The sequence below is a fragment of the Heliangelus exortis genome, chromosome 12 (assembly GCF_036169615.1).
Source record: "Heliangelus exortis chromosome 12, bHelExo1.hap1, whole genome shotgun sequence".
Taxonomy (NCBI): domain Eukaryota; kingdom Metazoa; phylum Chordata; class Aves; order Apodiformes; family Trochilidae; genus Heliangelus; species Heliangelus exortis.
Genome location: NC_092433.1, coordinates 7180270 through 7204557, shown reverse-complemented (window position 1 = coordinate 7204557; position 24288 = coordinate 7180270). Strand labels below are relative to the sequence as shown.

At 63.0% G+C, this 24288-nt stretch overlaps 4 protein-coding genes across 7 annotated transcripts; 2 read left to right on the top strand and 2 right to left on the bottom strand.

Annotated features, from left to right (window-relative positions):
- Positions 1–55: 55 nt before the first annotated feature.
- Positions 56–2408, top strand: LSMEM2 (leucine rich single-pass membrane protein 2). Its single transcript, XM_071755792.1, has 4 exons — positions 56–399; positions 1553–1696; positions 1771–1974; positions 2060–2408. Exons 1-4 carry the CDS (start codon positions 378–380, stop codon positions 2194–2196), a joined length of 507 nt encoding a protein of 168 aa, XP_071611893.1. The 5' UTR covers positions 56–377; the 3' UTR covers positions 2197–2408.
- IFRD2 (interferon related developmental regulator 2) lies at positions 2406–6267 on the bottom strand. 3 transcript variants are annotated; one of them, XM_071755780.1, is made up of 12 exons: positions 6180–6267; positions 5802–5921; positions 5578–5662; positions 5331–5455; positions 5089–5246; positions 4851–4901; positions 4350–4519; positions 4138–4243; positions 3770–3907; positions 3518–3646; positions 3345–3440; positions 2406–3182 (listed from the first exon to the last, which is right to left on the bottom strand). In XM_071755780.1, the coding sequence occupies exons 1-12, from the start codon at positions 6205–6207 to the stop codon at positions 3102–3104; spliced, it is 1287 nt and encodes a 428-aa protein (XP_071611881.1). In that variant the 5' UTR covers positions 6208–6267; the 3' UTR covers positions 2406–3101. The 3 variants fall into 3 exon arrangements, with proteins under 3 accessions (XP_071611881.1, XP_071611882.1, XP_071611883.1); XM_071755781.1 differs by having other exon boundaries at positions 3363–3440; XM_071755782.1 differs by lacking the exon at positions 4851–4901.
- Positions 6268–9621: 3354 nt separating this feature from the next.
- Positions 9622–11946, top strand: LOC139801491 (2'-5'-oligoadenylate synthase 1-like). 2 transcript variants are annotated; one of them, XM_071755772.1, is made up of 7 exons: positions 9622–9983; positions 10149–10446; positions 10526–10701; positions 10784–11025; positions 11112–11247; positions 11328–11435; positions 11568–11946. In XM_071755772.1, exons 1-7 carry the CDS (start codon positions 9789–9791, stop codon positions 11847–11849), a joined length of 1437 nt encoding a protein of 478 aa, XP_071611873.1. In that variant the 5' UTR covers positions 9622–9788; the 3' UTR covers positions 11850–11946. The 2 variants fall into 2 exon arrangements, with proteins under 2 accessions (XP_071611873.1, XP_071611872.1); XM_071755771.1 differs by having other exon boundaries at positions 9628–9983; positions 11328–11946.
- An 891-nt stretch (positions 11947–12837) lies between these two features.
- SEMA3B (semaphorin 3B) lies at positions 12838–20817 on the bottom strand. Its single transcript, XM_071755773.1, has 18 exons — positions 20065–20817; positions 18197–18309; positions 17234–17391; positions 17089–17151; positions 16887–17006; positions 16458–16551; positions 16250–16369; positions 15796–15941; positions 15587–15701; positions 15425–15494; positions 15200–15344; positions 14871–15090; positions 14691–14782; positions 14474–14515; positions 14207–14364; positions 14051–14106; positions 13835–13974; positions 12838–13747 (listed from the first exon to the last, which is right to left on the bottom strand). Exons 1-18 carry the CDS (start codon positions 20268–20270, stop codon positions 13313–13315), a joined length of 2493 nt encoding a protein of 830 aa, XP_071611874.1. The 5' UTR covers positions 20271–20817; the 3' UTR covers positions 12838–13312.
- Between the last annotated feature and the right edge of the window lie 3471 nt (positions 20818–24288).

Below are 24288 nucleotides of genomic sequence, written 5' to 3'. Positions count from 1 at the left end.
TGTTGCTGTTAAGAAGCAGCAGGGACCCCAGTTTTGCTCTGCCTGGGCCCAGCAGTGCTTCAGTTTCCCTGCACAGGCTCTGTCTTGATCCAATGGTGAGCTGGAGCCCCTTTACCCTGAGAAGGTGACACGGGGGGCTGCTGTGGGCTACTCTCCCTTTGCCATCCTGGCAGTGTGCTTACAGCAGCCCTGACTGTGCTTCTGGTCCCCCCTCCCCATGGCTATTTTTATCCCCCCCAAACAGTATTTCTCACTGTCCTATTTTAAGCAGTGCAGTTGGTGCACTGGGAACCCGGTGCCCAGCTCCCAGGGGCCCCGCACTGCCTCTCTGCCCACTCACGCCACCCGTTGCAGGGCGTTGCAGGGCACGGGGAGCCATGCCCAGGGAGGCTGGAGAAGGTAGGCTGGGGAGCAGGTTGGGGGCTGGTGGGGGCTCTGGCACCTGAGGGGGCCAGGTGGCACTGGGCCATGGGCTTGGGATGGAGGCGGTAGCCAAACGCAGCCCTCCACCACAGGGGCTGCAGGAAAGATGCCCGTCTGGCAAGACATGAGGTCCTGGAGGGCTGCAGGTACAGGGCAGGAGGGGTTGGGGGTTGAGGGGAGGGGAGCAGGCAACTGGATGGTACAGCACCCTGCACCAGTTCTAGGCACATAACTGTGCCCCCATCTGGGGGGAGCAGATGCAGGGGTGATGGAGGTACCCATGGATGAGCCCCAGCCAAAGACAGGGCCCCAGGGAGGGTCTAGGGGGTCTCTGGGCACCAGCCAAGGTCTCCCAGTCCTGACACCTGTCAACCCCACTGACAGCATGGACTGCCTGGCCAGCAGCAGCCAGAGCCACGCTGCTCTGCGACACACCACAGACCCCGGGGGGGGGGAACTGGGAGCGGGTACAGGGTCATCCTGCCCTGCTCTGTCCTGGGCACTGCGCCCCAGCTCTGCACACTGCTCCAAAATGTGCAAACACCCAGAAAATAACTCTTCCCCTCTACCCCAGCATGGGCACAGTTGCTTCCCAAGATGATTCTGGAGCCATGCCTGCTCCCAAAAAAACCCTCTCACTCCCATGGTGGGGGGGAGGGTGTGTATCCACCTGGGTGGTGGGCATGAGGACCCCTGACACAGCACAGACCCGTACCTCCAGCTTCACACCTCTAAGCAGCATACATTCCCAGCATGGTACTCACAGGGAAAGGCAAGCTCCCAGCTGGCTCCCAGCTGGCCCAGGGGAGCCCCAGACAGCCCCTTGGTGCCTGGGCTACTCAGGCTGAGGGGTGGCACATTCCCGCCCCCAAGCCAGGGCCAGATTCCAGCCCCACTAACAAGGCTTTGGGATCGTGGCCACCCTGCACCTGCTAACTGCTCTGATGACAGCACTGTGGCCCGGGAGGAGGGGAAACTCACCTGCCTGTGTCGCCAGGGCTGTGCCAAGGCAATATCACCCCTCGCTCCCCACCCTGGCACAGCACCAGGCTGGCATCAAGGCTGGGGTCATCTCAGGGAGGGTCACCCAGGGGCTGGACCCACACTCACCTTCTGCCTCTGCTCCCAGCTGACAGCATGGGAAGGGCTGAGGGTGCCGCACCAGCAGAACCTGGGGACCCCGACGGCAGCGAGCCTGGAGCCATCAGCCTGCGTCCCGTGGAGTCCATCAGCGACCTGCACTGGGCCACGGGCGGGCACAAGGGTGCCGAGGGTGAGTGCAGGGATCATGCCAGCCATGGCTGTGATGGCAACTGGTCACTCACCTCTTGTCTCCCCTGCCCGCAGGCAATGGACCGGCTCCCTCCAGCAGCCTGCGCAGGCACCCGACTCGCTCTGTGCCCCCCGGCCCCCTGCCACTGCTGCCCACCCTGCGCCCTGTGCCCGCCGCCAGCCCCTGCCCCTGCCTCGGCCAGCCACTGCTCCTGGCCCTGCTGGGGCTCCTGGCCCTGGCCAGCCTGGTCCTGGCCACACTGGCTATCTACCTGAGTGGTATGTGGCAAAGGGCAGGGTTGGTGGGAGACAGTGAGGGGGCCAGGCTGCCTGTCCCTATCATGTCCCCTTCCTCTCCCCACAGTCCTGCAGAGCCAGTCGGTGCGGGCACTGGCCCAGTGGCTGCAGAGCCAAGAGGACACCGTGCGCCAGCTGCGGGCAACCAGCAGGCAGCTCTGGGCTCGCCTCAATGCCAGTGCCGCGCGTGGCGGGCGCCGCTGAGCTGCTCCTGGTCCCACTGTGGGCACCCAAGGGGCACCCCAGGGCGGGAGGGGGGAGCGGGCAGCTGTACCCCCACCTCATCCCACTCAGACCTGGCAGCATCACCCCACAGGGCGCAGGGGGTGGCAGGGGCAATCTTGACCCCCACCCCAGGCTGTGGGAGAAAGGGATGGAGCTGCAAGGACCGGCACAAGAAAGAAGGCACTCTCCAATTAGCCTTTTAATAACATTCTGTAATCAAAGTCTTAGAAAATTACCACCATAGATACATTCCCAGGGTGGCAGGCGCTCCCAGCTGGTGCAGACCTGTGCATACCCAGGCAGTGGTCCCCAACGCTGCACAGGCAGCACCAGGACTCACCCTCTGTGCCACCCCCCTATAGTTAATTTCTCACAAAAGGATTATTTATATAAAGCATTAGCTGGAAAAGGGCTCGAAGCAGGCAGCTGGCAGGGCTGGGCAGAGACTGATGCCCCACACTGCTCTGCCACCACCCCTGGGTGCCAGGCCGGACATGGAGGCAGGGGCTGTGCCAGCATGGCAGGGGGTAGCTGGGTAAGAGCTCTGTGCCAGGCCATCCCAGTGTCCCCACAGGGAGGGGAAACACAAGCCCTGCCTCTGAAAGGAGCTGCAAGAGCCCTGTGAGACCTCCTCCCTTCACAGTGCCACACAGAGCCCCAGCCTCAGAGCAGGCACGCAGCAGCACACCATTGCCTCCCCCCCCGCGCTTCTTTTATCCTTTTTGGTTAAAAAAATAAAAGAGGGGGCAGCCCCAGGCGGGGCAGCTCCAGGCATTAAATACTCTGCTGTACATGAATAAAAGGTCAAGGGCTGGGGACACCTGCCCCTCACAGTGCTGGGTCTGCAGTCCAGGTGGGCTGGGGGCTCTGCCCCTCTCCGCCCATCACAGCACATCCGCCCGCTTGTCCCGCACCCTGCTCCGGGCTTTTGTGCGGGCTTTGAAGGCAGCCGAGTTGTAGAGGTGCTGGGAGGGGAGAGAAGGACAGATGGGTTAGGGGGTGTCCCGCTGACCAACCCGCCAGTGCCCACCGTGCTCATGGCTCCATGATCACAGGCTGGTGCTAGGATGGAGCCCACAGTGGTGTGGGAGGAGACTGCAGGCAGAAATCTGGGTCAGGGGACCCACCTTCTCAAAGCGGGATACCTTGCTGGCTTTCAGAGCAGCTGCATCCAGCACCAAGGGGGGCCCAAGGCCGAAGATCTCCCGTATCAGCTCATTGTTCTGCAGAAAAAGGGGCCTGTCAGCAGCCATTGGCGCCAACCTGGCACCAACCCCCAGTGTGGTCATCTGGTCCCTACCTGGAGCTGGTAGCAGATGCTGGAGCCCAGCACTTCTTTAAAGGCTTGGTAGGTCCGCTGGCGTGCCCAGCTGTCCAGGTACATGCACTCCAAGCCAAATCTGACTGTCTCCTCCTGGTACTCCCCGCTCTGGGCAGAGAGATGGGCATCAGCCCTTTGTATCCCCTGCCTCTCATTAGAGAGGGGACTTGCCCGGCAGCTGGGCAGCAGCCACACAGCTCAGCAGGGAAGGGCACTGCCAGCCTCCAGTACCTCGATGAAGCGCAGGATGTCCCGGAAGATGGAGCGCTGCTTCCGTCGGTCTGTCTTGGCTCGGTACTTGTTGCTCTCGGTAGCCAGGACCTTTAGTTGGGTGCACAGGAACTCTGTATCATGGTGGCACAAGTCCTCCTGCCAAAAACCCAGGGGGAGTTGGAGAGGACACAACTCTGGGCACTGCCTGTACTGTCATCACCAGAACAGGGCTGGGGGATCATTGTGGCCAGCCCCTCTGCCTGGGCACTGCTGGTGACACCAGTCTGGTGCTTCCCAATGCCATCAGTGGGGACACAGGCAGGGCCCCAGTGCCAACATTTCCCTGCCCACCCACTGCCTCCTGCCATGGCAATGCCCCACTGTACCTCCATGTCCTGGGCCAGCTCGAAGAGCAGCGCGATGGCCTCCCCGGCCAGGATGCGCAGTGTGACACTGCTGCTGGACAGCAGAAGGGGCAGCTTCTGCCAGCAACTGGGGCAGGAAAGGTGTCAGGGGAGCCAGGCACTGCCCTGGGGGCTCCCCTTTCTGCAGCTGGCTGCCTCACACCAGCCCCTACACCCCCTCATACCCCACTCACTTGTCCAAGATGCTCTTGATGTGGGAGGGGGGACAGATAGTGAGGAGCAGGGACCATGACTGGAGCGCGCTGCAGTGCAGAGGGCCATGCTGGGTGGGTGTTGAGCCGCCCTCACCTGCACTGGGGGGACTGAAGATGCCCTCCAAACAGGACAGGCATGAGATCAGGTCCTGGAAGGGAGACAGCTGCCTGTTAGACCGCAGCTGCCAGGAAGACACCAAAGCAAAGCCATGTGCTGGGGACCAAAGGGGACCCACCCTGACCAGGGGCACCAGGAGCTCCCTGGGGCAGGAGGGTCGGACTCCTCCACCCAGGACAGTGCATCTCTGTTAGGTGGGCTTGAACCCCCAGCTCAGCTCCAAGCTGCCTGGAGTGTCACTGATGTGCCCCTTTCCCGGCTCAGCTCCAAGCTGCCCTGGCACCGTGGGCTGAGGGCAGATGGCAGGGCAGCCCCCGGGGTTCCCTCCGGCAGGTGTACAGGTGACACCCAGGCACAGTTACCTCGAGGTCAGCAGCAGCAATGTAGCAACACATGCCCAGGGCTGTGGCACACTGGCAAGAGACGTGGGGAAAAGGCAGTCAGAGGGGCAGCATGGGGTGCCAGCACCCAGCCAAGGGGAAGCAGGGTGAGGGTGCCCCTGATTTACTCCACTGCCCCTCACAGAACCCAGTCCTGCTGCCCATGGGACATGACCAGAGGGGCCTCTGAAGGCCCGGGAGGAAAGGGGCCAGGCCTTACGCTCTGCCGGGCGCTGGGGCTGGCTGTGCTGTCTGTCAGGACACTGATGAGCAGGGGCTTCAGGCTGCGAAATGCCTCTTCTCCCTCCGGGCCAGAGCCCATCTGGAGGCAGAGGAGGGTGAGGACGGTGCCTGCCAGTGCCTGTTCCTCCCCTTTACCTGCGGGCAGCACCAGAGATCTCCCTCAGACACCGGTCCACCGGCCTCAACACCCCCAGCCCTGGTGCCCACCATCGCCCAGACCTTTCTTGAGACACTTCTCCAGGGAGTCGGTGAGTGTGAGCCGGCGCTCCAGCAGGAAGTCGGAGAGGGTTTTGGAGGAGAAAGCGAGGCGCAGGCTCTGCAGTGCCGCTTGCCTCGACTTGGCGCTGAGAGAGACGAGGAGAGGTCACGGGGTGGGTGGCCCAGGAGGAGCCGTGGCACTGCCTGTGGCTGACAGCGCCGGCAGGGACGGGCAGCGTGCCCACGGCGGGAGACTGCCGCTCCTCACCTCTTGTCCAGGAGGTTGTCCATGTGCTCCTTCAGCCTGTCCTCGGCCTCCTCCTCCTGGCCTGCCTCATCCGCTGCCTCGCTCCCTGCCGGCGTGCACCCAGGTCACGGCGGGGCCCGAGTGGGAAGGCCCGGGGTGGGGACACACAGCAACGGCACGGCCATCCCCGGGGACAAGCAGCGGGGGAGGGGGAAGCAGTGGAGCGGGGCGACCCTAGGGCTCACCTGCGGCCTCCTCTGCAGGGCTGGTTCCCTCGCTGGCGCTGCTGCAGTGGCTCAGCACCTCGCTGCCGGCCTCCTCCTCCTCGCTAGCGGTCGAGCCCGCCCGGGCGCTGCCGGGGCCACCTGCGGCGGGGGCAACAGTGTCCTGTCAGCACGGAGCAGGGGAGGGACGAGGGCCGGAACCCGTGCGGGACCGCTCGTCCCGCTGCCAGTGGGAGGACAGCAGGGCAGGGCGGCAGAGCCCCACGGCACATGCCATCCGCCGCCTCAAAACTCCGCGGTTCGACGCCCCTGCCCTGTACCCCCCGGTCTGCCACTGTCCCCCGATCCGCCCCTCCTTGTTCCGAAACCTTCCCGCACCGCGCCCGGGACCCCACTCACGGCGCTGGGCTCGGCGGGACCGCGGCATGGCCGGCACGCGTGGAGCTCTGGCCCCGCCCCACACCTAAAGCCCCGCCCCTCGCCCCGCCCCGCCGCGCGGCCCCCTGGGAACAACCGTCGCCATCTGCGCGTGCGCCCGGTGCCGGTCCCGTCGCACCGCCGGTTCTGTCCCAGCGGCTCTGTTTTCCAAGGCTCAGCCGTCTGTGTCTACACAATGGCTGACATCCGCCGGGCTTTCCTGGGCCCCTTTGCCCACAAGGAGGGTCCCAACTACCAGTGGGTGTCGTACCAGGGCCGTGTGCCCTACCCCCGCCCGGGCATGGTAATTGGCACAGGGCTGTCCTGGATGGTGCTGCTGGTGGGATGCTGGTACCCAGGGTGGGGGCTACGGGGAGCAAGACTCCCGCTCAGCCAGTGATGCCTCCCCGCAGTGCCCCAGCAAAACCTTTGGCACCTTTGGGTCCACCAAGGACTTCCCAGACGAGGTGATCCAGTTTGCCCGGCACCACCCGCTGATGTACAACCCAGTGCTGCCCCACAGGCAGCGGCCCCTCTTCCTGCAAGCCACTGTGCCCGCAGGGGAGAGGCACCTGCACCAGGACCCCTGGTGGCACTTGCACTGGCCCCATCCTACTACTTGGGGTGACAACAGCCTCCCCCTGGTGTCATCAGCACCAGCCAAGGTACCCCAGAACTGGTTGTACACCACAAGGGCACAGGCAGGGCACCAACAGCCCCCCAGCAGGGACTGCTGCAGGGTCCCCATTGATGGGCAGCCAGGAAAAACCCTGGGCAGAAGACTCTTGAGAACCCAGGGCCAAGGGATAGGGAGGAGCAATGCTGTAGGGCCTCAGGCATGTTAACTGCCCGACAGTGGTGGGGTGGTGGTCCAAGAAGGTTTAAAAGCTCCTACAGGTAGGGACAGTTGCAGGCCGGAGCAGGCAGAGGATGAAGGTATCTTTCCCAAGGTCCAGCTGGCACCTTTGGCCCCAACGGGCACGCTAGGCTTGGGCAGCACCGCTGCTTTGCACCCATTTGTCCCTGTGCTGTCCCAGCAGTTGGTGGCATTGAGGTCCCCCCTCACACCACTTGGGTCCCCCCTTGACCTCCATCCCCCCGTGCCAATTGGAACTGTCCCCAAACCAGTGAGCAGGACAAGGATCTACCAAGGCATTTATTTTCAGCATGATGAGGGGGAGTTACATAGGTTTCAAGGGGGGGTGGGGGAAGGGAGCGGTGATGCTCAGGAGGGTGAGCAGGCAGGGAACTGGGGGTGCCTGGGATCTGCACCCCCTCGGAGCCTCCCAACCAGATGGATGGTGCTCCTGGGCTGGACTTTGTAGCATGCCAGTGTGTACTGGTCCTGCACAGCCACCTCCCCTGGGCCACGAGCCCCATATCACGGCTCTTTGCCCTGTCTCTGCTGCTTGTCCTGTCCCTTCATGTCTCCCCATCGTTCTGCCTGTGCCTGCCCTGTCTGCATATCTGTCTGTATCCGGCTCCTACCTCTATCTCTGCTCCTGTCCATGTCCTTGCCCCCCTCCTTGCTCGGATCTCATTCGGAAAATCTTATTCCCTAAGCAGCGAGCTGTATGAATATCACAGTATAAAACTGCATGAGCTCTCTGAAGATATATCTATTGTTTACAGAGTATGCTGCACAGCTCTGGCTCAGTAGCTGTGGTTACAGGACCCCAGCTCCTTGCAAGGAGGAGGAGATCCCACACTGGGATGGAGGCTGCCCCTGGACTCCCCAGATAAGGCCAGCACCCAAGTTCCTCCCTGCCTGTCCCATTCCCTGGCCGCCTAGAATGGAGCTGTAGCCAAACAGTCTCCTGGAACAACCGGGGGACAGAAGGAGGGTGGTAACACCATAGAGTTGCAGTGGCTTTGCAAAGCAGGAAGGGGAAGGGTATGTAGGGATTTTTCAAACAGTGCTGTGCCCCAGCACTGGAAGGGGGTGGGAAACAAGTTTGAAAACATATTTGGGGTGCCTTGATTTGGCTGGAACACACCACGGGTGCAAATAAAGAATTACTCTTGCTAATGTAACACCTGCTCCTGACCACAGCCCTGCCCCTGCTGCTGGTCCTGTCCCTTCACCTCTCCCCTCTGCCTGTCCCTGCCCTGTCTGCATGCCAGCCTGTGTCCAGCTCCTGCCTCTATCTCTACTCCCGTCCATGTCCCTGCCCCATCCTTGCCCAAATCCCTGCTTCTGTCCCAATTTCTACCCTTGCCATTATCCTTTCCCATAACACTGCTCATATCCCCAACCCTGCCCCTATTCCCGGCCCAATCCGTGGCCCATTACCACCCCGTACTGAGGGGGACACCCGTCCCTTTCCTGGCATTAGCACTGCTTCTGCCTGTATCTCTGTTTATGTCCCTTCTCCTGCCACTTCCCCTAACCCTATCTCTGACCCCAGCTGCACCCCATGCCCAACCCCATCCTTACCCACACCCCTGCTGCTATTTAATTCCTGTCCGGCATCTGCCCCGTCCTGCCTCTTATCCCCGCCCCTGCCTGGTTCCTGCCCATGCCTTCACCCCCTACCCCTTCCTACTCCAGCCCCTACTCTCTACCCCCCCGTCTTCTAGTTCTTTCCTGCCCCTCCCTGCAGCCTCTGCTCATCTTCCTGCCCCGAGTTCCCAGGCCTAAAGTTCCTTTATGTTTTTTTTGCTCATCCGCTTTTCCCGGGATGGGAGGGATCGAGAAAGCACGGGAGGGCGGCGGACGGGAGGACGAGACGGCACGACCAAACATTACTTTGCACTTTCGTTTCCAGCTGGTGAAAGGCAGAAACCGAAAATGGGGCAGAAACAGAAACTCCCGTTTCCTGGTTTCGTCGCAACCGGCGCTTAAGGCAGCATCCCCTGCCTGCACCGCCCGCTGCCTCGCGCTGCCGGGGGGCGTCGGGTCCCCCGGTGATGCTGGCACCAGACACATTCCTTTGCCTAGGGTGACACCAGCACCGGCCATGTCTCATTGCCTAGGGTGACACCAGAGCCCCCGGTGTGCCCCGCTGCCCATGGTGGCTCTGTGCCAGCAGCACCAGCCATGTCCCCCGCAGCGCATCCCCCTGGTGACCTCACCAATTGAGCTGGCCCCGGGTGCCGGGCTCTGCCTAGCATCAGCCATGTCCCAACGCTTGTTGTGCCCCGGCCTGGACACTCGACAACCCCTGGTTGGGGCGGAGCACCCCCAGCACCCAGACGACCCGCAGGCAGGGTCCTCGTGGTGGGCACACGGGAGGTGGCTGTGCCACTAGGGACACCCTGGGCTACGAAGCCCTGCAGCTGCCACCGCCATTGTCACCACAGCCGCTCGGCTGGGTGAGGGGGTGATGGTGGTGCCACGCAGACCCCTCGCTCCCCAACTTTCCTCCTCCCCCTCCCCCCTCCCCAGCCCTCTCCCAGGCCCTGCGGCCGTGGGACTGGATAACCCCCTGGCCAGGAGCCCCCCAAGGAGCCGAGGGGGCTGGGGAGAGGCGAAGCTGCGGGGCCACCTTAACTGCCCTGGCGGTGACGCCATCGGGGCGGTGACAAAGGTTTAAAAGCTGCTGCATCCCGGACAGGCAGGCGGGAGAGTGAACGACGGCAGCTGGAAGGATGGAAGCGGGACTGATGGCATCCGCGAGCGGGCTGTGGGGTGTTACCGACAAGAAGCTGGATGGCTGGATCATGGACAACCTGCAGCCTAGTGAGGAGTTTAGCAGGCAGGTGAAGGAGACGGTGAAACAGATCTGTGAATTCCTGAAGCAACAGTGTTTCGAGGAAAACATCAGAGTCCAGAAGACTGTCAAGGTGAGTGCTACCAGGCTCGGGGGTCAACTGGCACCCGCACTGCCACCTTCCCCTCTAACCTTCTGCTCCAGCTCCTGCCCTGCCTCAGTTTCCCCTGACAGCTCCAGGAATGGTGACAGGTGATGCAGGGGCAGGGATGCTAAAGCAGGCAGGGTTTCTCTGCAGGGTGGCTCAGCAGGCAAGGGCACAGCCCTGAAGAATAACTCTGATGCTGATGTGGTGCTCTTCATCAACTACTTCTCCAGCTACGAGAAGCAGAAGCAGGACAAGGAAAGGTGGTGTATCCTGGAGTTGATCAAGAAGAGGCTGCACATCTGCAGGGACAGCCTGACATTCACTGTGAACATCAGCGAGCCCCGGTACAAGGGTCCCAACAATGCACCCCGTTCCCTCAGCTTCAGCCTCTGCTCCAAGAATTCAGAGTCCACTGAGGTGGACATCTTGCCTGCCTATGATGCCTTGGGTAAGGGCTGTGGAATGGCATGGGGCTGGGCTTGGTGATCAGCACCAGGTGGGTTCTCACCCTCCTTTTTACCCCACAGGGCCAGTGGTCAAGGATGTCCGTCCAGATGCAAATGTGTTTGTGAAGCTCCTGTATGCTTGCAGTAGCCCTGGGGAGTTCTCCCCCTGCTTCACTGAGCTGCAGAAGAATTTTGTGAAGCGTTGCCCTCCAAAGCTGAAGAACCTTGTGCGCCTGGTCAAGTACTGGTACAAGGAGGTGAGGGGCTGGCTGGCTTTCCTGGTATCCACTGGACACCTGCCTTGGTCATCTCTCACCCCTGTCCCTATCTTCTCCTCAGCTGGTGAAAGCAGAACACCCCAAGGCAGACCTGCCCCCCAAGTATGCCCTGGAGCTGCTGACCATCTACGCGTGGGAAGTGGGCACTGACTCCAACAAAAACTTTGTCACAGCTGAGGGCTTCCGTACTGTGCTGGAGCTGCTGTGCCAGCACCAGGAGATCTGCATCTACTGGGAAGAGTTCTACTCGCTCCAGAATCACCAGATCGGTGACCACGTGAAGAGGCTGCTGGGCAGTCGCCGGTGAGGACTGTGCCTGGTGGGACCCCTGCCACTGCCCCACGGTGCTGTCTGGGGCTGACAACACCACTTGCTCTCTGTGTCCACAGCCCCGTGATCCTGGACCCTGCTGACCCCACGGGAATCCTGGGCCAAGGCAAGAGGTGGGACCTGCTGGAGAAGGTAGCTGCCTCCCACTTAGCACAGCTGCCCTGCATCAAGAACATCCTGGCCTGGGTTGTGCAGGTAAGGCTGCCTGCACCAGTGGGCATCGTGACCCCCCCCACCCCTGCCTGCTTTGCTCACCCACTCTCCTGTTCCTGCAGCCAGCCCGACCTGTGGAGATTGTGGTGAAGCAGCTGACAGGCACCAGGCTGAGCAAGACCATAAGCCCAAGCACCACCATCTGGCAGCTGAAGGAGGAGATCGAGAAGGTGTGGGGCATCCCCTGGTACCAGCAGCGCCTGGCAATGCAGGAACCCCCCAGGGGCAATGGGATCCTGCAGAACCATGGGACTCTGGCCAGCCATGGCATCTTCTACAACACCACGCTAACACTGCTACAGACTGCTCCTCAGGAGATGGAGGTCTTCGTGAGGGACAACAAGACCACCACCTACAGGGTGCAACCCACCCTTACTGTCCGGCAGCTGAAGGAGATGATCCACAGACAGAGTGGGCCTGTCCCTGCCCAGCAGCGCCTGATATACGACTCCACAGACATGCAGGACCAGTACACACTGGCATACTACAAAGTCCAGCCCAGGAGCACCATCCATCTGGTTGGGAGGCTCCGAGGGGGTGCAGATCCCAGGCACCCCCAGTTCCCTGCCTGCTCACCCTCCTGAGCATCACCGCTCCCTTCCCCCACCCCCCCTTGAAACCTATGTAACTCCCCCTCATCATGCTGAAAATAAATGCCTTGGTAGATCCTTGTCCTGCTCACTGGTTTGGGGACAGTTCCAATTGGCACGGGGGGATGGAGGTCAAGGGGGGACCCAAGTGGTGTGAGGGGGGACCTCAATGCCACCAACTGCTGGGACAGCACAGGGACAAATGGGTGCAAAGCAGCGGTGCTGCCCAAGCCTAGCGTGCCCGTTGGGGCCAAAGGTGCCAGCTGGACCTTGGGAAAGATACCTTCATCCTCTGCCTGCTCCGGCCTGCAACTGTCCCTACCTGTAGGAGCTTTTAAACCTTCTTGGACCACCACCCCACCACTGTCGGGCAGTTAACATGCCTGAGGCCCTACAGCATTGCTCCTCCCTATCCCTTGGCCCTGGGTTCTCAAGAGTCTTCTGCCCAGGGTTTTTCCTGGCTGCCCATCAATGGGGACCCTGCAGCAGTCCCTGCTGGGGGGCTGTTGGTGCCCTGCCTGTGCCCTTGTGGTGTACAACCAGTTCTGGGGTACCTTGGCTGGTGCTGATGACACCAGGGGGAGGCTGTTGTCACCCCAAGTAGTAGGATGGGGCCAGTGCAAGTACCACCAGGGGTCCTGGTGCCACACCAGGCAAGAGAAGGCAGCAAATACTGAGGTCACTTCCTGGCTCTGCCTTAAGCACCAGGTTGGTGACACGGGAGAAATGCCAAGTTTCAGTTTCCGTTTTCCAGAAATGAAAGCTGTAGGGGTGGAGGAAACTCATCAGCCCTGAATATGTCCCCACAGGACCTGCTGGCCTCCAACCCTGCCGATGCTGACCCTCTTAGCACCTGCCAGCCCACCCCCATCCTCCCCTGGGCAGAGGTGGACGCTGGGCTGAGTCCTCTGCTTTATTGTGCTCAATTAGTACAAGCCCCCTTCACCATCGCTCGGCACCCGGGACGCTGGGCACCACCTCTGTGCGCCCCCCCCCCTCCTCCCCCCGGGCACCCCTCCTCCTTCTGGGCTTCCCATGTCCCACCAGCGCCTGTCCCGCCCCTCGGGGTCCCACTCCTACCTGCAGCCCCCGGGACCCACGGGTGGCCCTACAGCCCTGTGCCCTGACGCTGCCATGGCTGGGGGGCATAGCCTGGCCCCGCCGTCCCCCTGCCGGGTCAGGTTTACATTCATCCGTAACAGTCGTTAATAAATATTCTGGTGACTGCGGTGCCGGCAGCCGCCTCGGTCCCTCTACTGGTGCATGGTGGCCAGCAGCCACTCGGGGGTTAGGTGGTCAACCTGGCTGCCCTCCTGGCCCCAGAGCTGCAGCCCCCCGCCGCTGCCCGCACCCAGCTCAGGTGCTGCTGGGGGAGCGGCCGAGGCCGGCGGGGGCCTTTGCCCCTGTCCGCGGCCCCGCTCCTAGGCAGAGCCCGGCACCCGGGGCCAGCCCCGGGGTCACCAGGGAGATGCGCTGCGGGGCCCCCGCTCGGCCCGCGGCCCCTCGTGGGTGCGCCGGTGGCGAGCTTTCCGTGGATCCTTGCCCTGCCCGCGGCCGGGGGGTCCGGCGTAGGAACTTGGGGGTGGCGGGGGTCTCCCTCGGCTCCAGAGCCGCTGGCAGACCCGATCTGCAGCCTCCAGCGGCGGGCGCTCCACCAGCTGGAGGAAGTCCCGGTACCAGATCTTGCGGCTTCGGGGCCCGGCGGCGAGCTGGGGCGGATCACCAGCGGGGGCTGCCTGCCGGGCGCCGATCACCTCCAGGGACAGCCGCAGCAGGGGCTGGGTGAAGCCGTGCTCGGTGGCGTGGCAGAGGTAGAGGCCGGCGTCGGCGCGCTGCACGCTGCGCAGCAGGAGACCCTGCTCCGTCCGCACCACCCGCTCGTCCACCGGTACCTGTGGCACCCACGGGGACAGGTGGTCAGTTCGTCACGGCACGGCACAGCACTGCCCCGGTGCCGGCACGGGATGGGGAGAGCCTACCTCACGTGGGGGGTCATCTGGGGTGCGCTGGTAGGTCCAAAGGACACGGGCTTGCAGTGATTTGGGAATGCACTCCAGGAAGGCGGTGCTGCCCTCCACGCCATATAGCTGCTTCTGGGGCACGCTGCCGCGTCGGGGGTCTGGGGGGGACACGGCCCGGCTGTCAGTCTCCCACCCTGGCAGGGCTGACATCCCCCCGGCCAGGTCCCGGCTCACCTTCTGAGCAGAGTACGTTGGGGTCACCGTTGCGGACGTCCTGCCGGCGGAAACGCCTGCGGGAAGGTGGCAGAGGAGCGGGGACTGCACGACCTGCGCCCCTCACTGTGGCCTCGGGGCAGGCTGGTCACGCCAGCACGTCACCGTGTCACCCACCTCTTGGTGTTGGGCACGTAGCGGGTGCAGGAGGTGCCGTCCCAGGCGCAGTACGGGTCCCGGGCCAGGCAGCACTCGGCGCAGGCTTTGCCATAGGCACCACAGCGGTGCAGGGGCAGCTGGGCCAGTGCCGTGGCCGAGCCGGCGTAGAGCTGTTGCTGAGGGGGACGAGGGAGCAGAGAGCGGAGCTGAGCACCACAGCGAAATGGCAGGGGGTCGGGCAGAGCCATGTCAGGACTTGGCGACCCAACCAGGGTCCCCTCTTACCCGCTTGGAGGAGAGTTGCAGGCTGGTGATGGGAGAGGCATCCTGTGGGCAGAGTGCAGGCAGGGGTCAGGGTGTGCAGGGAAACCCAGGTGTCCAGGCCCCAGGTGTCCAGGCCACCAGCTCCCATGTCCTGGCAGCTGAAGCACAACCTGAAGTAGGGACAGCACAAGGGGGTACTTGGGAGGGTCCAACGTGGGCAGTAGAATCTCCCCCTCACCTGGAAGACCTGCAGCTCCTCCAGCAGCAGTGGCTCCATGCGGTGCCAGCTGTCCGTGGGCACCGAAACCACCTTCAGCACCGTGCCCACATCTGCAGGCAGAGGAGGGTGAGGCCAGGGGTCCCAGCCCTGGCATCCCCCAGCAATCCCACCTGCCCCATCTCTGGGGTCACCACATGCCTGTGCTGATAAAGAGGACATCGTAGTGGCCATCAGCAGCAGTGACACGGTCCACAGCGATGCGGGTGAAGGTGTAGGGCACAGTGGCTTGCAGGAAGAGGGGCCGCTGCCTGTGGGGCAGCACTGGGTTGTACATCAGCGGGTGGTGCCGGGCAAACTGGATCACCTCGTCTGGGAAGTCCTTGGTGGACCCAAAGGTGCCAAAGGTTTTGCTGGGGCACTGTGGGGAGGCATCACTGGCTGAGCGGGAGTCTTGCTCCCCGTAGCCCCCACCCTGGGTACCAGCATCCCACCAGCAGCACCATCCAGGACAGCCCTGTGCCAATTACCATGCCCGGGCGGGGGTAGGGCACACGGCCCTGGTACGACACCCACTGGTAGTTGGGACCCTCCTTGTGGGCAAAGGGGCCCAGGAAAGCCCGGCGGATGTCAGCCATCGTGTAGACACAGACGGCTGAGCCTTGGAAAACGGAGCTGGTGGGAGAGAAATGGTGATGTGAGGGGCAAGGGGGGAACCACCTGGCACAGGGAAGGCAGTGGGGAGGGGGCTTGACCTGGAGGTGGAGAAGATGGCGTAGACCAGGGGGTTGCGCTTGTCCCTTGTCTGCAGCAGGAAAACATCCCCTGCAAGCCAGGAAGGTATCAGCACTGCTACGATGTGCCAGGGCCACCCGTGGGCACTCTGGGGGACCACCCTCATCCCCTTCCACACTCACGGAGCTCATCAAAGTGGGTGTCTGCCCCGTCGGGTCCTGGCACAGCACAGATGAGCCGAGCCTTCAGGAAGGTCGTCCACTTGTTGACCAGACTGCGCTGCCCGCCCATGTCGTTCTGCCAGAAAAGGGAGGGTACCAATGTCAGCAGTGGCTGGTGGCACCCGTGGGGACCCCTGGCCCCCATCTCACCACCCCACAAATCCTCTCACCCGGCAGATTTGGCCGATGCGGGCAAAACTGGTCTTGCCCAGGCCCTGCTGGCGTTCCACCGCCGTCTCACGGAAGAAGAAATAGATCTTGTCATCGTCAGGGTCCTCACTCTCCGGCACCCAAAACACGGCCACAAACTTGGGCTCTGGGGGCAGAGAGATGACACCTCCAGTGCCCCTGCTAGCCCCAGGGACCCGGGGACACCCAGCAGAGTCCCAGGCAGGTGCAGACCCCTCCCTGCCCATTGACAGAGCAAAGCCACAGTGAGGATGGGACCCCATCAGGCACCAGATATCTGGGGGGGCACATAGGGACCCCCCAAGTCACCCTCTGCAGGCAGTGGAGGACAAGGTGCACCAGAGCCTGGGGGACTCATTGCCCTGATGCCTCCAGGGAGCAGCAATGCCATGGGGTGCTGGTGACCCCACTGCCCTCCCTCTCCTCAGCACTGACCATTGAGCCAGCGGGAATCGTGCTGCTCCGTGCGGATGGAGGGACGCCGGCCCAGGCTGCGGAAGATGGTAAAGTCCCGGCCCATCAGATCAGTGGCCACCCCAGAATAGAGCTCCTCGCCTGGCAGGCACCAAAGGAAGTGTTATGGGAGACTCCCTGGCACTCCCCTGTCATGCTGCCCCCTGTTTCTGGCTCGGCTCTTCCTCACCCACAAGGACAGACGCTGCTGCATGCTGGGGGTCATAGGGACTTTTCCCTTTGCCATCCTCGGTGTGCCGGGGGTCCAGCTTGAAAATGGGCTCCTGGAGGGGGGTAAGAACAACAGGAAGTGTCCTCAGCTTGTGCCAGGGAAAGTTTCGATTGGTATTTCGAAAAATATATTTACTGAAAGGGTTGTCATGCATTAGAACAGGCTGCCCAAGAATGGTGGAGTGTTGGAGTCATCATCCCAGGAGCTGTAGATGTGGTGTTGAGGGACATGGTTTAGTGTCGGGCTTGGCAGTGCTGGATTAATGGTTGGACTAAATGCTCTTAAAGGTCTTATCCAACCACACCAATCCTCTGATTCTGTGATTCTAAGGACAGGAGGCAGGAAGGCAGTGGCAGGCGGGGACACAGGGGTGCTGGTGGGGCTCACCTCTGCGTGCTGGCCAGCCTCCACAAAGGCGCAAACGGGATGGAAGGCACCAGTGCCACAGGCATACAGGTGAGTCCGGTTGTAGGAGTGCAGGATCTTCACAAAGTTCATGCATTCGGCCTGGGGATGAATGGCACAGGGAAGTGATGCTAGAGTGGCCCCAAAGCACCTCCTGGCACCCCCCAGCACCTCCTGCACTCACAGTGATGTCCTTGCCGGCCCAGTTGCACTCCTCCCTCCACTCCACTGGTGCTGGCCAGTAGATCTGTGGAGGGGAGAGGAGGATGGTCACAGCCCTGGCATGTGCCTGGGGCCATCCAGTCAGAGTGTGTCCCTCCTGTCATTACCTTCCTGTCCCACCGGCTGATGTCATCCAGGGCCAGGGAAAGGAGGTGGTTCTGGGCACCGGCAAAGAGGCGGCCACGCTCCTCATCCAGCAGCAGGGCCTCGTAGCAGCATGAGCGCTCCAGCTTGAAAAGCCGCAGCCCGTGGCGAGCCCGCAGCTCTGGCAGGACCCACCAGCACTGCTCAGCATGGCCCCACCGTGGCACACTCCCCTGCTCCAGACACGCCTCAAGGGACCTGGGTCTGGCCATGGCCCCCCTGATGTCCCACCCCCTCCTCCAAACTTGTCCCACTGGCTTGACCAGGTTCACCAACACTGTGCTGACCCGGCACCCACCCTCAAACCACCCAACACCCATCCCTGAATTGCCAGTAAGCACCCCCATGCCTCCCAGCACCCATCCCTGCACAGCCTACCCCAGCAGCAGGCAGTGGAAGAGAAGGGGCCATTCCCTGCCCCACCGAGCTAATCCCACCGCAGCGGGAACAATCAGCCCTTTGTCAGGCTGAGAACAGAGTGCTAACCAGGACCCGCCACTGGACAAAGCCCCCTGTGCCGAGCCGAGCCCAGGAGGTGGTTGGCTGGGACACAGCACCAGCTCTGCAGCCAGCATGGTGTCCCCAAAGAGCACGGCACAGCCAGGACTGGGGACTGCCACCATAGTGCACCGCAGGGGAGAGGCACCTGCACTGGCACATGGCAAGGGTGAAGGCAGGGCCCGAGGGCAGGCAGGGAGGCCCGCGGGAACCGGTTCTGGCGAGGAAGCCAGCAGCCCATGTCAAGAGCCCAACCCAAGTCCTGGTGCCACTGAGAGGGCAGTGGGGGGGTTTTGCATCCCTCCCACCATGCTGCTCCCTGCCCCCCAGCATGTTCCCGTCCCTCGGGATGATGCTGGGTGCTGACATGGTACCGGTGCACTCATGCTCAACCCCATACCCCCCACCCTCCCATGTCCCACACTCACCCGGGAAGGCCAGCTTGAGGCGGGGGGTGGCAGCAGGAGGGGGTCGGCCGGCAGCGGAGCTGCGCAGCAGGAGCAGGAGAAGAAGCAGTGTGCAGCTCATGGCCGGGGCCTGGCTGGCGGCAGGGGCAGAGAAACAAGACCTCAGCTCGGGTTACAGCCCCCTCCCCGCAGCCCCCAGACCACGATCCCTCTCTGGCGCTGCCAATGGGATCCGGAGAGCCCTGAGCATCAGCGTAGGGTCCCTTAACATCAACATAGAGACCATGGGAAGGCACAAGGGGATGCCCACACTGGGCTTGACCTGGTGATTGTGGGAGGACATGGGCCAGCTGCATCCATCCATCTCTGCTTTTTAAGCTCCTGATAATCCAACCCTGAACCAAACAGCCTCTGGGGACCCCCTCCCACTCCTGTGTGAGGGGAAACTGAGACAGCCCAGCTGAGCAGCACCCAGCCCTTCCAAGCCTGCCCAAGCCCTGCCATCAAGAGGATGCTGGGCTCTGGCCATTCCTGCCTGCAAGAATAGAGCTGTCCTGTAGGGCCGGGGCGAACACAGGGGCAGTGACAGGGCATCCTGGACAGGCAGCAGGCTCCTGAGCACCGATCAAGCTGGCCATGGTGGGAGTCATGGAGTCCTATGCCTCAGTTTCCCCTACTGCTACAGCGTCGCCTCTTCTTGCAGCACCCTGTGAACAGCACCTGGCTTTGGGAGGTCTGTATAAACAGGTACCCCCATTCCCCCAAGAGATCCACACTGGCATGCCCACCACTCTCATGGGTGTCCACCATGGGGAAAGGGAAGAGCTCTTCTGGCTCCGGCACCAGCATGCTCTCCCTGGGGGAGCAGGAGGCGATGGTTATCATGAGCATCGCAGCAACACGCAGCTCCCCGCCTCACCCGCCAGCCACACCGCACCAGCCCCGGGCGGCTGCAGGCAGCCAGGACGTGCCAACCAGCACCGCCTCACGCCACGTGCGAAGCACAAGCCCGGCCACGTTGGTCACCATGCCCTGGCATAGCTGATGCCTTTCACCTGTGCCACAGACACCAGAGCCTCACCAGGACACTAGTGACAACCAAAGACCCACTGCGGCATTGGGGCTCAGTGTAACCACCCCAGGTTCTGCCACTCTGGCATGGGCCAGGCCATGGTGGGGGCAAGGCCATGGGGGTACATGCACCGACATAGCAGTGCCCTGCATGGATCTGGACATGTCAGTCTGATGTGTCTCCTGCAGACAGGGGCAGCCCCCTCCCGGGCTGGCAAGGTGGGGAGGGCGTCCCGGGCAGGCAGCGGGCAGCCTCCGACGGGTGCAGTGCCACAGGGATGGGCTGCCCAGTGGTCTGGCGGGAGAGCGGCGGCACTAATTGCATTTCCAGAGGTGCCGGGACGAAGCAGGGAGACCCGCTGGGATCTGTCAGCCACCCCCGCCGCCGGCAAGCAAAGGCCGTGGTTGGGGCACGGCAGGTCCTCCTGCCGCACCGGCACCAGCCGAGGAGCCAGGGCAGACTCCCCAAGCACGGATACCCCCCCAACCGGCAGCCCCAGCCCGATGCTGGCAATGGGGGAGGTCCGGGGAGGAAGACAGCAGCGGCCGCACCAGAGACCCTCGCTGCCAGCACTGGCAAATCCAGCTGCAGAGGCTCCCGGTGCAAGCCTCCCCGGACCTCGGTGTCAGCCCCGGCACGGACTCAGCCCCTCGAGGTCCCCAGTGCCAGACCCCGCCTCACCCAGACCCCCCGCTCCCAGCCCGAGCAGATCCCCGACGGCAGCGCTGAGCCCGCGGCCCGAAAAACTCCCCCATGACGGTCCTGGGAGCCCCTCAGGATCCCACGGCCCCCGCAGCCACGGACACCCGGCACCCACCTGGGTCCCGGCTCGACTCGTCCCGGTCCGGCCCCGCCCAACGGGAGGGAGTGGGGCAGCCCCGCCGGGGCGGGGCGGGGACGCGCGTACGCGCGTACACGCGTACGCACGTGCGAACACCCGTGCACACGCACACTCGGTGAAACCCCTGGGCACGCTTGCACGCATACGTGTAGCCACTTGAAAACACCGGGACACTTGCACATTCACACGCGTGTGCGGACCCACGCGTAAACTGATGTGCGCAAAAACACAGCACACCCACGCACACTCACACAGACACACCCACCCCCTTGCTGCTACCCCGCCTGGCCCGCGGTGACACCCGTCGTGACACCCGCCACCCCCAGGCACAGCTGAACACGCCACGCTCAGAGCACGAGTGGCTCGGCCACGTCGACCCTGGGGCAGGAAGCTGCCTGCCAGGTGCTGCCTGCCCGGGCGTGGGGTGCCGGGGGCTGTGCCGGGGTGTGCTGCGCCCTGCCGGGGGGCAGCGGGGGCCGCGCCGGGGGTTGGCGGGGGGCCGGTCCCACACCCCGCTCAGCTGCAGCCCAGATGTCTGGCCCAGGCCCAGCCCGGAGCAAACAAAATTCCTCCGCTGCCTCCCATTTTCCAGCCGCCGCTGCCAAGAATAGCAAGTGCCGAGCAGTGCCGGCAGCGGGGCCACGCGCGCCTCGGCAGGCAGGGCTCGAGCAGGGGGGGGACACAGGATGCCCTGGGGCCACCCCAGCCTTGTCCCCCCCGTACCCCCGGTTGTTTCTACCTTCGGGTGCAGGAATCCAGGAAGGCAGGTCCAGCATGGAGGCAGGGGGCACAGGCAGGCAGCGGGTGCAGAGGTGCAGTGCGAGTGGGGATGCGGGGGATGCAGGCAGGCAGCAGGTGACAGCAGGCAGAGGGTGCAGGTGGGCTGGCAGAGTGCAGGCAGGCAGCGGGGGCAGGCAGGGCAGGTGCAGGCACAGCTGGGCAGCCGAGGCAGGCAGTCCGTGGGTTCAGAAGGCAGTGGAAGCCGTGCAGGCAGGAACAGACAGGCCAGCAACAGGCAGTAGGAGCCGTGCCAGGAAGGGTGCCCGGGCAATGCCCTTCCGTCTCGCTGCTGGCAACATTCCTAATACCGTCCCGGGTGCGCCGGTGTGCCGGCCTGGTGGCACCCTCTGCCCCAGCAGCACCACCTAGTCCCCTCCCACTTGTGTCATGGGTGGCAAGCGCCACTGTCAGGGGTGGTAGCGGTGGCAGGGATGGCGACGGGACAGGTGGCAGAGGAGCCGCTGGCAGCGGTACGGGAGGGGTTACCCTGCTGCTGGACTGCCCGGGTGCCCTAGCAAAACTTTTGCCTGGGTGACCCCTAAAGAATTGGGTATGGGGTCCATATCCTCACTGCCCCAGCCTGCCGTCCCTGCTCGGCTGGGACAGTGGGGAAAGGGATGCTGACCCAATTCTGCACAGCAGGCAACAATGCCAGCACTGTGCCTCAGTTTCCCTCTACCCAGCTGGGACCTTTCTACCCGGTGCCACTCCTGGCATGTGTGGCGAGGAGGCAGGATGGTGTCACCGTCACTCCAGCCCCGGAGGCCTGCAGAGACCTCGCCAGCAGCTGCTCCGCCTGGAGAAAGCATCAGGCGCCAGAAGGGCCGGGCTTCCATCCCAGAAAAAACGGCGCTAGAGGGATGCGCCACGTCGCCCGCCGGCCACCCCTTCCCGCTTCGCCGGGTGCTGCTGCTGGCACGCGCCGTAGCCACTGGGCGCGTACACGGTGACAATTCCCATCAGGGATGGGTACGGCCACCATCACCCCGCCCCCAACCCTGCGGTCGCTGCCAGCCCCGCCGAGGGCGGTTGGTTGCCGGTGTCCTGGCTGCCCGCCAGAGCGGGGGTGTTACCGCCGGCAGCGCGAGCAGGTGCCGGCACCTTCGCTCTTTGATCCCTTCCCCGCTGCCGGCAAATCCGCGCCTGGGGTTCGCTGCCTCGGCCAAATCTCCCCCGGCGGTTCCGGCTCTGTCGAGCATCGGTAGCTCCGCCCGGCAGCGCCCGAGCCCCCAGCCGTGTCTGCGGTAGGAAATGGCTTCTCTCCACCTCCGCAGGGCTCCCGGGGGTGACAGGCAGCAGCCAACAGCTCCTGCACCTCCTATGCCGGTGGGCGAGCTGGGACGGCACCCGGATACATCCGTGCCATCGAGTGGGTGACCAGCACCACTGGCTGCTGGAGAGCCTGGACAGAGGGAGGTGGGCTGGGCTGGGCATCTGCCAGTTGCTGGGATGGCAACAAACCCTGCACCTCAGGAGAGCCCAGACAATGCTGTAGGGACCTGTGCGGTGACTCAGAGAGAAGTGGCTGCAGAGTGGCCTCTGTCTCTCAAGGGGCTGAGACACATCTGTCTGTCCTGGTGGAGCCATAGTGGCTGGGGTCAGCTGAAACCCAGAAGGACAAGGCAGGCAGCATCATACTAGCTGGTGCTGTGGGTGTCCCTGTGCCACAAGGACTTGGCATGGCCCTGCTCCTCAGCCAAACAAATATGCTTGTGTGGCATAATGGCCTTTGTCAGCATGCCAAGTGACACTGTCAGCTTGCTGGGGGGAGAGAAGAGAGCAGAGTAAGGAGAGCCTGGGATGCTGTCCTCAAGATGGCCACCTCAAAAAGCCCTCGGTGGTTTTCTGGAGCCCAAAGGGGTGACTTTAGGACTCCTTTGGGATTTCCCCTGGCACAGGTCCCCTTGCCTTTGTGGCTTCTCCATCCCTGGCCAGGCTGGATCCCCATCCAAAGCCCTGCTCTTCACAGCCTGTGGCTGTTCCAGGGGGGCAAGGTGAGCCATGGCATTCCATGAACACTGAAGGGATCTTTCCTGTCCTCCTGGCATGCCTGGATCTCTGTGTGCCAAAGCAGAAAAGTGACTCTGTAACGCTGTGGCGTGTGGTGTCAAGTTGGCATCAGACCTTGGGTGGCCATCACATCCCTCGTGCAAGAGGAGGATTTGCCAGGCAGAGGATGGAGCATACTTGGTGCCAAGCATGCCAGTTCCAGGGCCTAGGCTGGTGGAGTGCAAACACACCTGAGCCAGCTGCATCCTTCAGCCTTGGCACGGTGGCAATTTCCTGTGGGGACAACAGCTCAGGGCTCATACTCCATCTCTGGTTACAGCCTCTCACCCTACCTCAATGCCCTCGTTACAACGTGCTGGTGTGAGACCCCTGCAGCAGGGACCCTCGTGGCCTCAGTGCATTCCTGCTGGGATTAGGTACCGGCTCCGGCAGCACCATGCTGGTGTAGCCTGGCTAATCCCTTTTTAATTGTCCCATCCCTGCACTGGGCTGAGCTGGGCTGCCAAGGGGACATGTGCCTGAGCACATCTGGGGTGCCATTACTGGATGTCTCTGCTGTGGGACTGAGCTGTGGGGTGCACAATATTTATGCAAGAGACTTCCATCCTCCTGGTGCAGCACAACACCTTTTTGGGAAAGGGAGGGATGTTGGATTTCTAAGATTACATCCTGCTGCTCCAGACTGGCTGTCTGCCTGCCGATACCAGCAGATGAGCTCTGGGGAAGGCAGAGAAACCATATCCTCTGTACCTAAAACTACTGAGCTTGAAGCTCTTCAAAACTATCACAGCAGGATGGGAGCCTTGGTGAAACTATGGCACATGGGAGCTCTGCCACCAGCCGGGCCCCCTCCCTGTTCTGGAGGAGGGCAGGAGGTAGATGCTGGCCATGCCCCCCTGCACTCTGGCCCTGCCCTGTGCCATAGCAATCGGCAGCATCCATCTCCTCCAGGCTTTAAAAATAGGCCAGTGTCCCTGCTATGTTTGGGGTTGGTAATTTTATCTGGGGCGTGTCTCATTGGGAAGCATGCAGGACTGTTCATCTCCTCCTGCTGGACGGGTGGCATCTGTGCCCAGGGCTGATGATAGCCCCTTGCTGTCCTGCAATGCAGTGCCTGGCAATCCAGTCCAGCCATGGCCACTTCGGGCATGGTTGACACTGGTGAGGGCAGGGGAGCAAGGACAGAGGTGCTCAGGTGCGCCCTGAACCTGTCTGCTCCCCATCCAGGCCATCTTGTCCCCAAAGCTGGTGGCACAGGGAAGCACAGTGCCCCGCTGCCATGGCACTCAGCAGCACCCAGACAGGCAGTGGCAGGGAAGTTCTCCCTCCTTCTCTGACCCGGAGCCCCCAACACAACAGCCACTTCAGATGGCCTCCCACGGTGCTCCCGCAGAGGCGCGGCGGCTGGGA

Coding starts and splice junctions, on each gene's coding strand:
- LSMEM2 (XM_071755792.1), top strand. CDS start 378: ATGCCCAGGGAGGCTGGAGAAG. Junction 400..1,552: donor GCCCAGGGAGGCTGGAGAAG/GTAGGCTGGGGA, acceptor CTCTGCTCCCAG/CTGACAGCATGGGAAGGGCT. Junction 1,697..1,770: donor CGGGCACAAGGGTGCCGAGG/GTGAGTGCAGGG, acceptor CCCTGCCCGCAG/GCAATGGACCGGCTCCCTCC.
- IFRD2 (XM_071755780.1), bottom strand. CDS start 6,207: ATGCCGCGGTCCCGCCGAGCCCAGCGCC. Junction 5,663..5,801: donor CCCTGCAGAGGAGGCCGCAG/GTGAGCCCTAGG, acceptor GCACGCCGGCAG/GGAGCGAGGCAGCGGATGAG. Junction 4,244..4,349: donor ATCAAGAGCATCTTGGACAA/GTGAGTGGGGTA, acceptor TTCCTGCCCCAG/TTGCTGGCAGAAGCTGCCCC.
- LOC139801491 (XM_071755771.1), top strand. CDS start 9,789: ATGGAAGCGGGACTGATGGCATCCGCGAGCGGGCTGTGGGGTGTTACC. Junction 9,984..10,148: donor GAGTCCAGAAGACTGTCAAG/GTGAGTGCTACC, acceptor GTTTCTCTGCAG/GGTGGCTCAGCAGGCAAGGG. Junction 10,447..10,525: donor GCCTGCCTATGATGCCTTGG/GTAAGGGCTGTG, acceptor TTTACCCCACAG/GGCCAGTGGTCAAGGATGTC.
- SEMA3B (XM_071755773.1), bottom strand. CDS start 20,270: ATGTGCAAGTGTCCCGGTGTTTTCAAGTGGCTACACGTATGCGTGCAA. Junction 16,552..16,886: donor AGGCTGGCCAGCACGCAGAG/GTGAGCCCCACC, acceptor ACCCCCCTCCAG/GAGCCCATTTTCAAGCTGGA. Junction 13,748..13,834: donor CAGATGACCCCCCACGTGAG/GTAGGCTCTCCC, acceptor TGGGTGCCACAG/GTACCGGTGGACGAGCGGGT.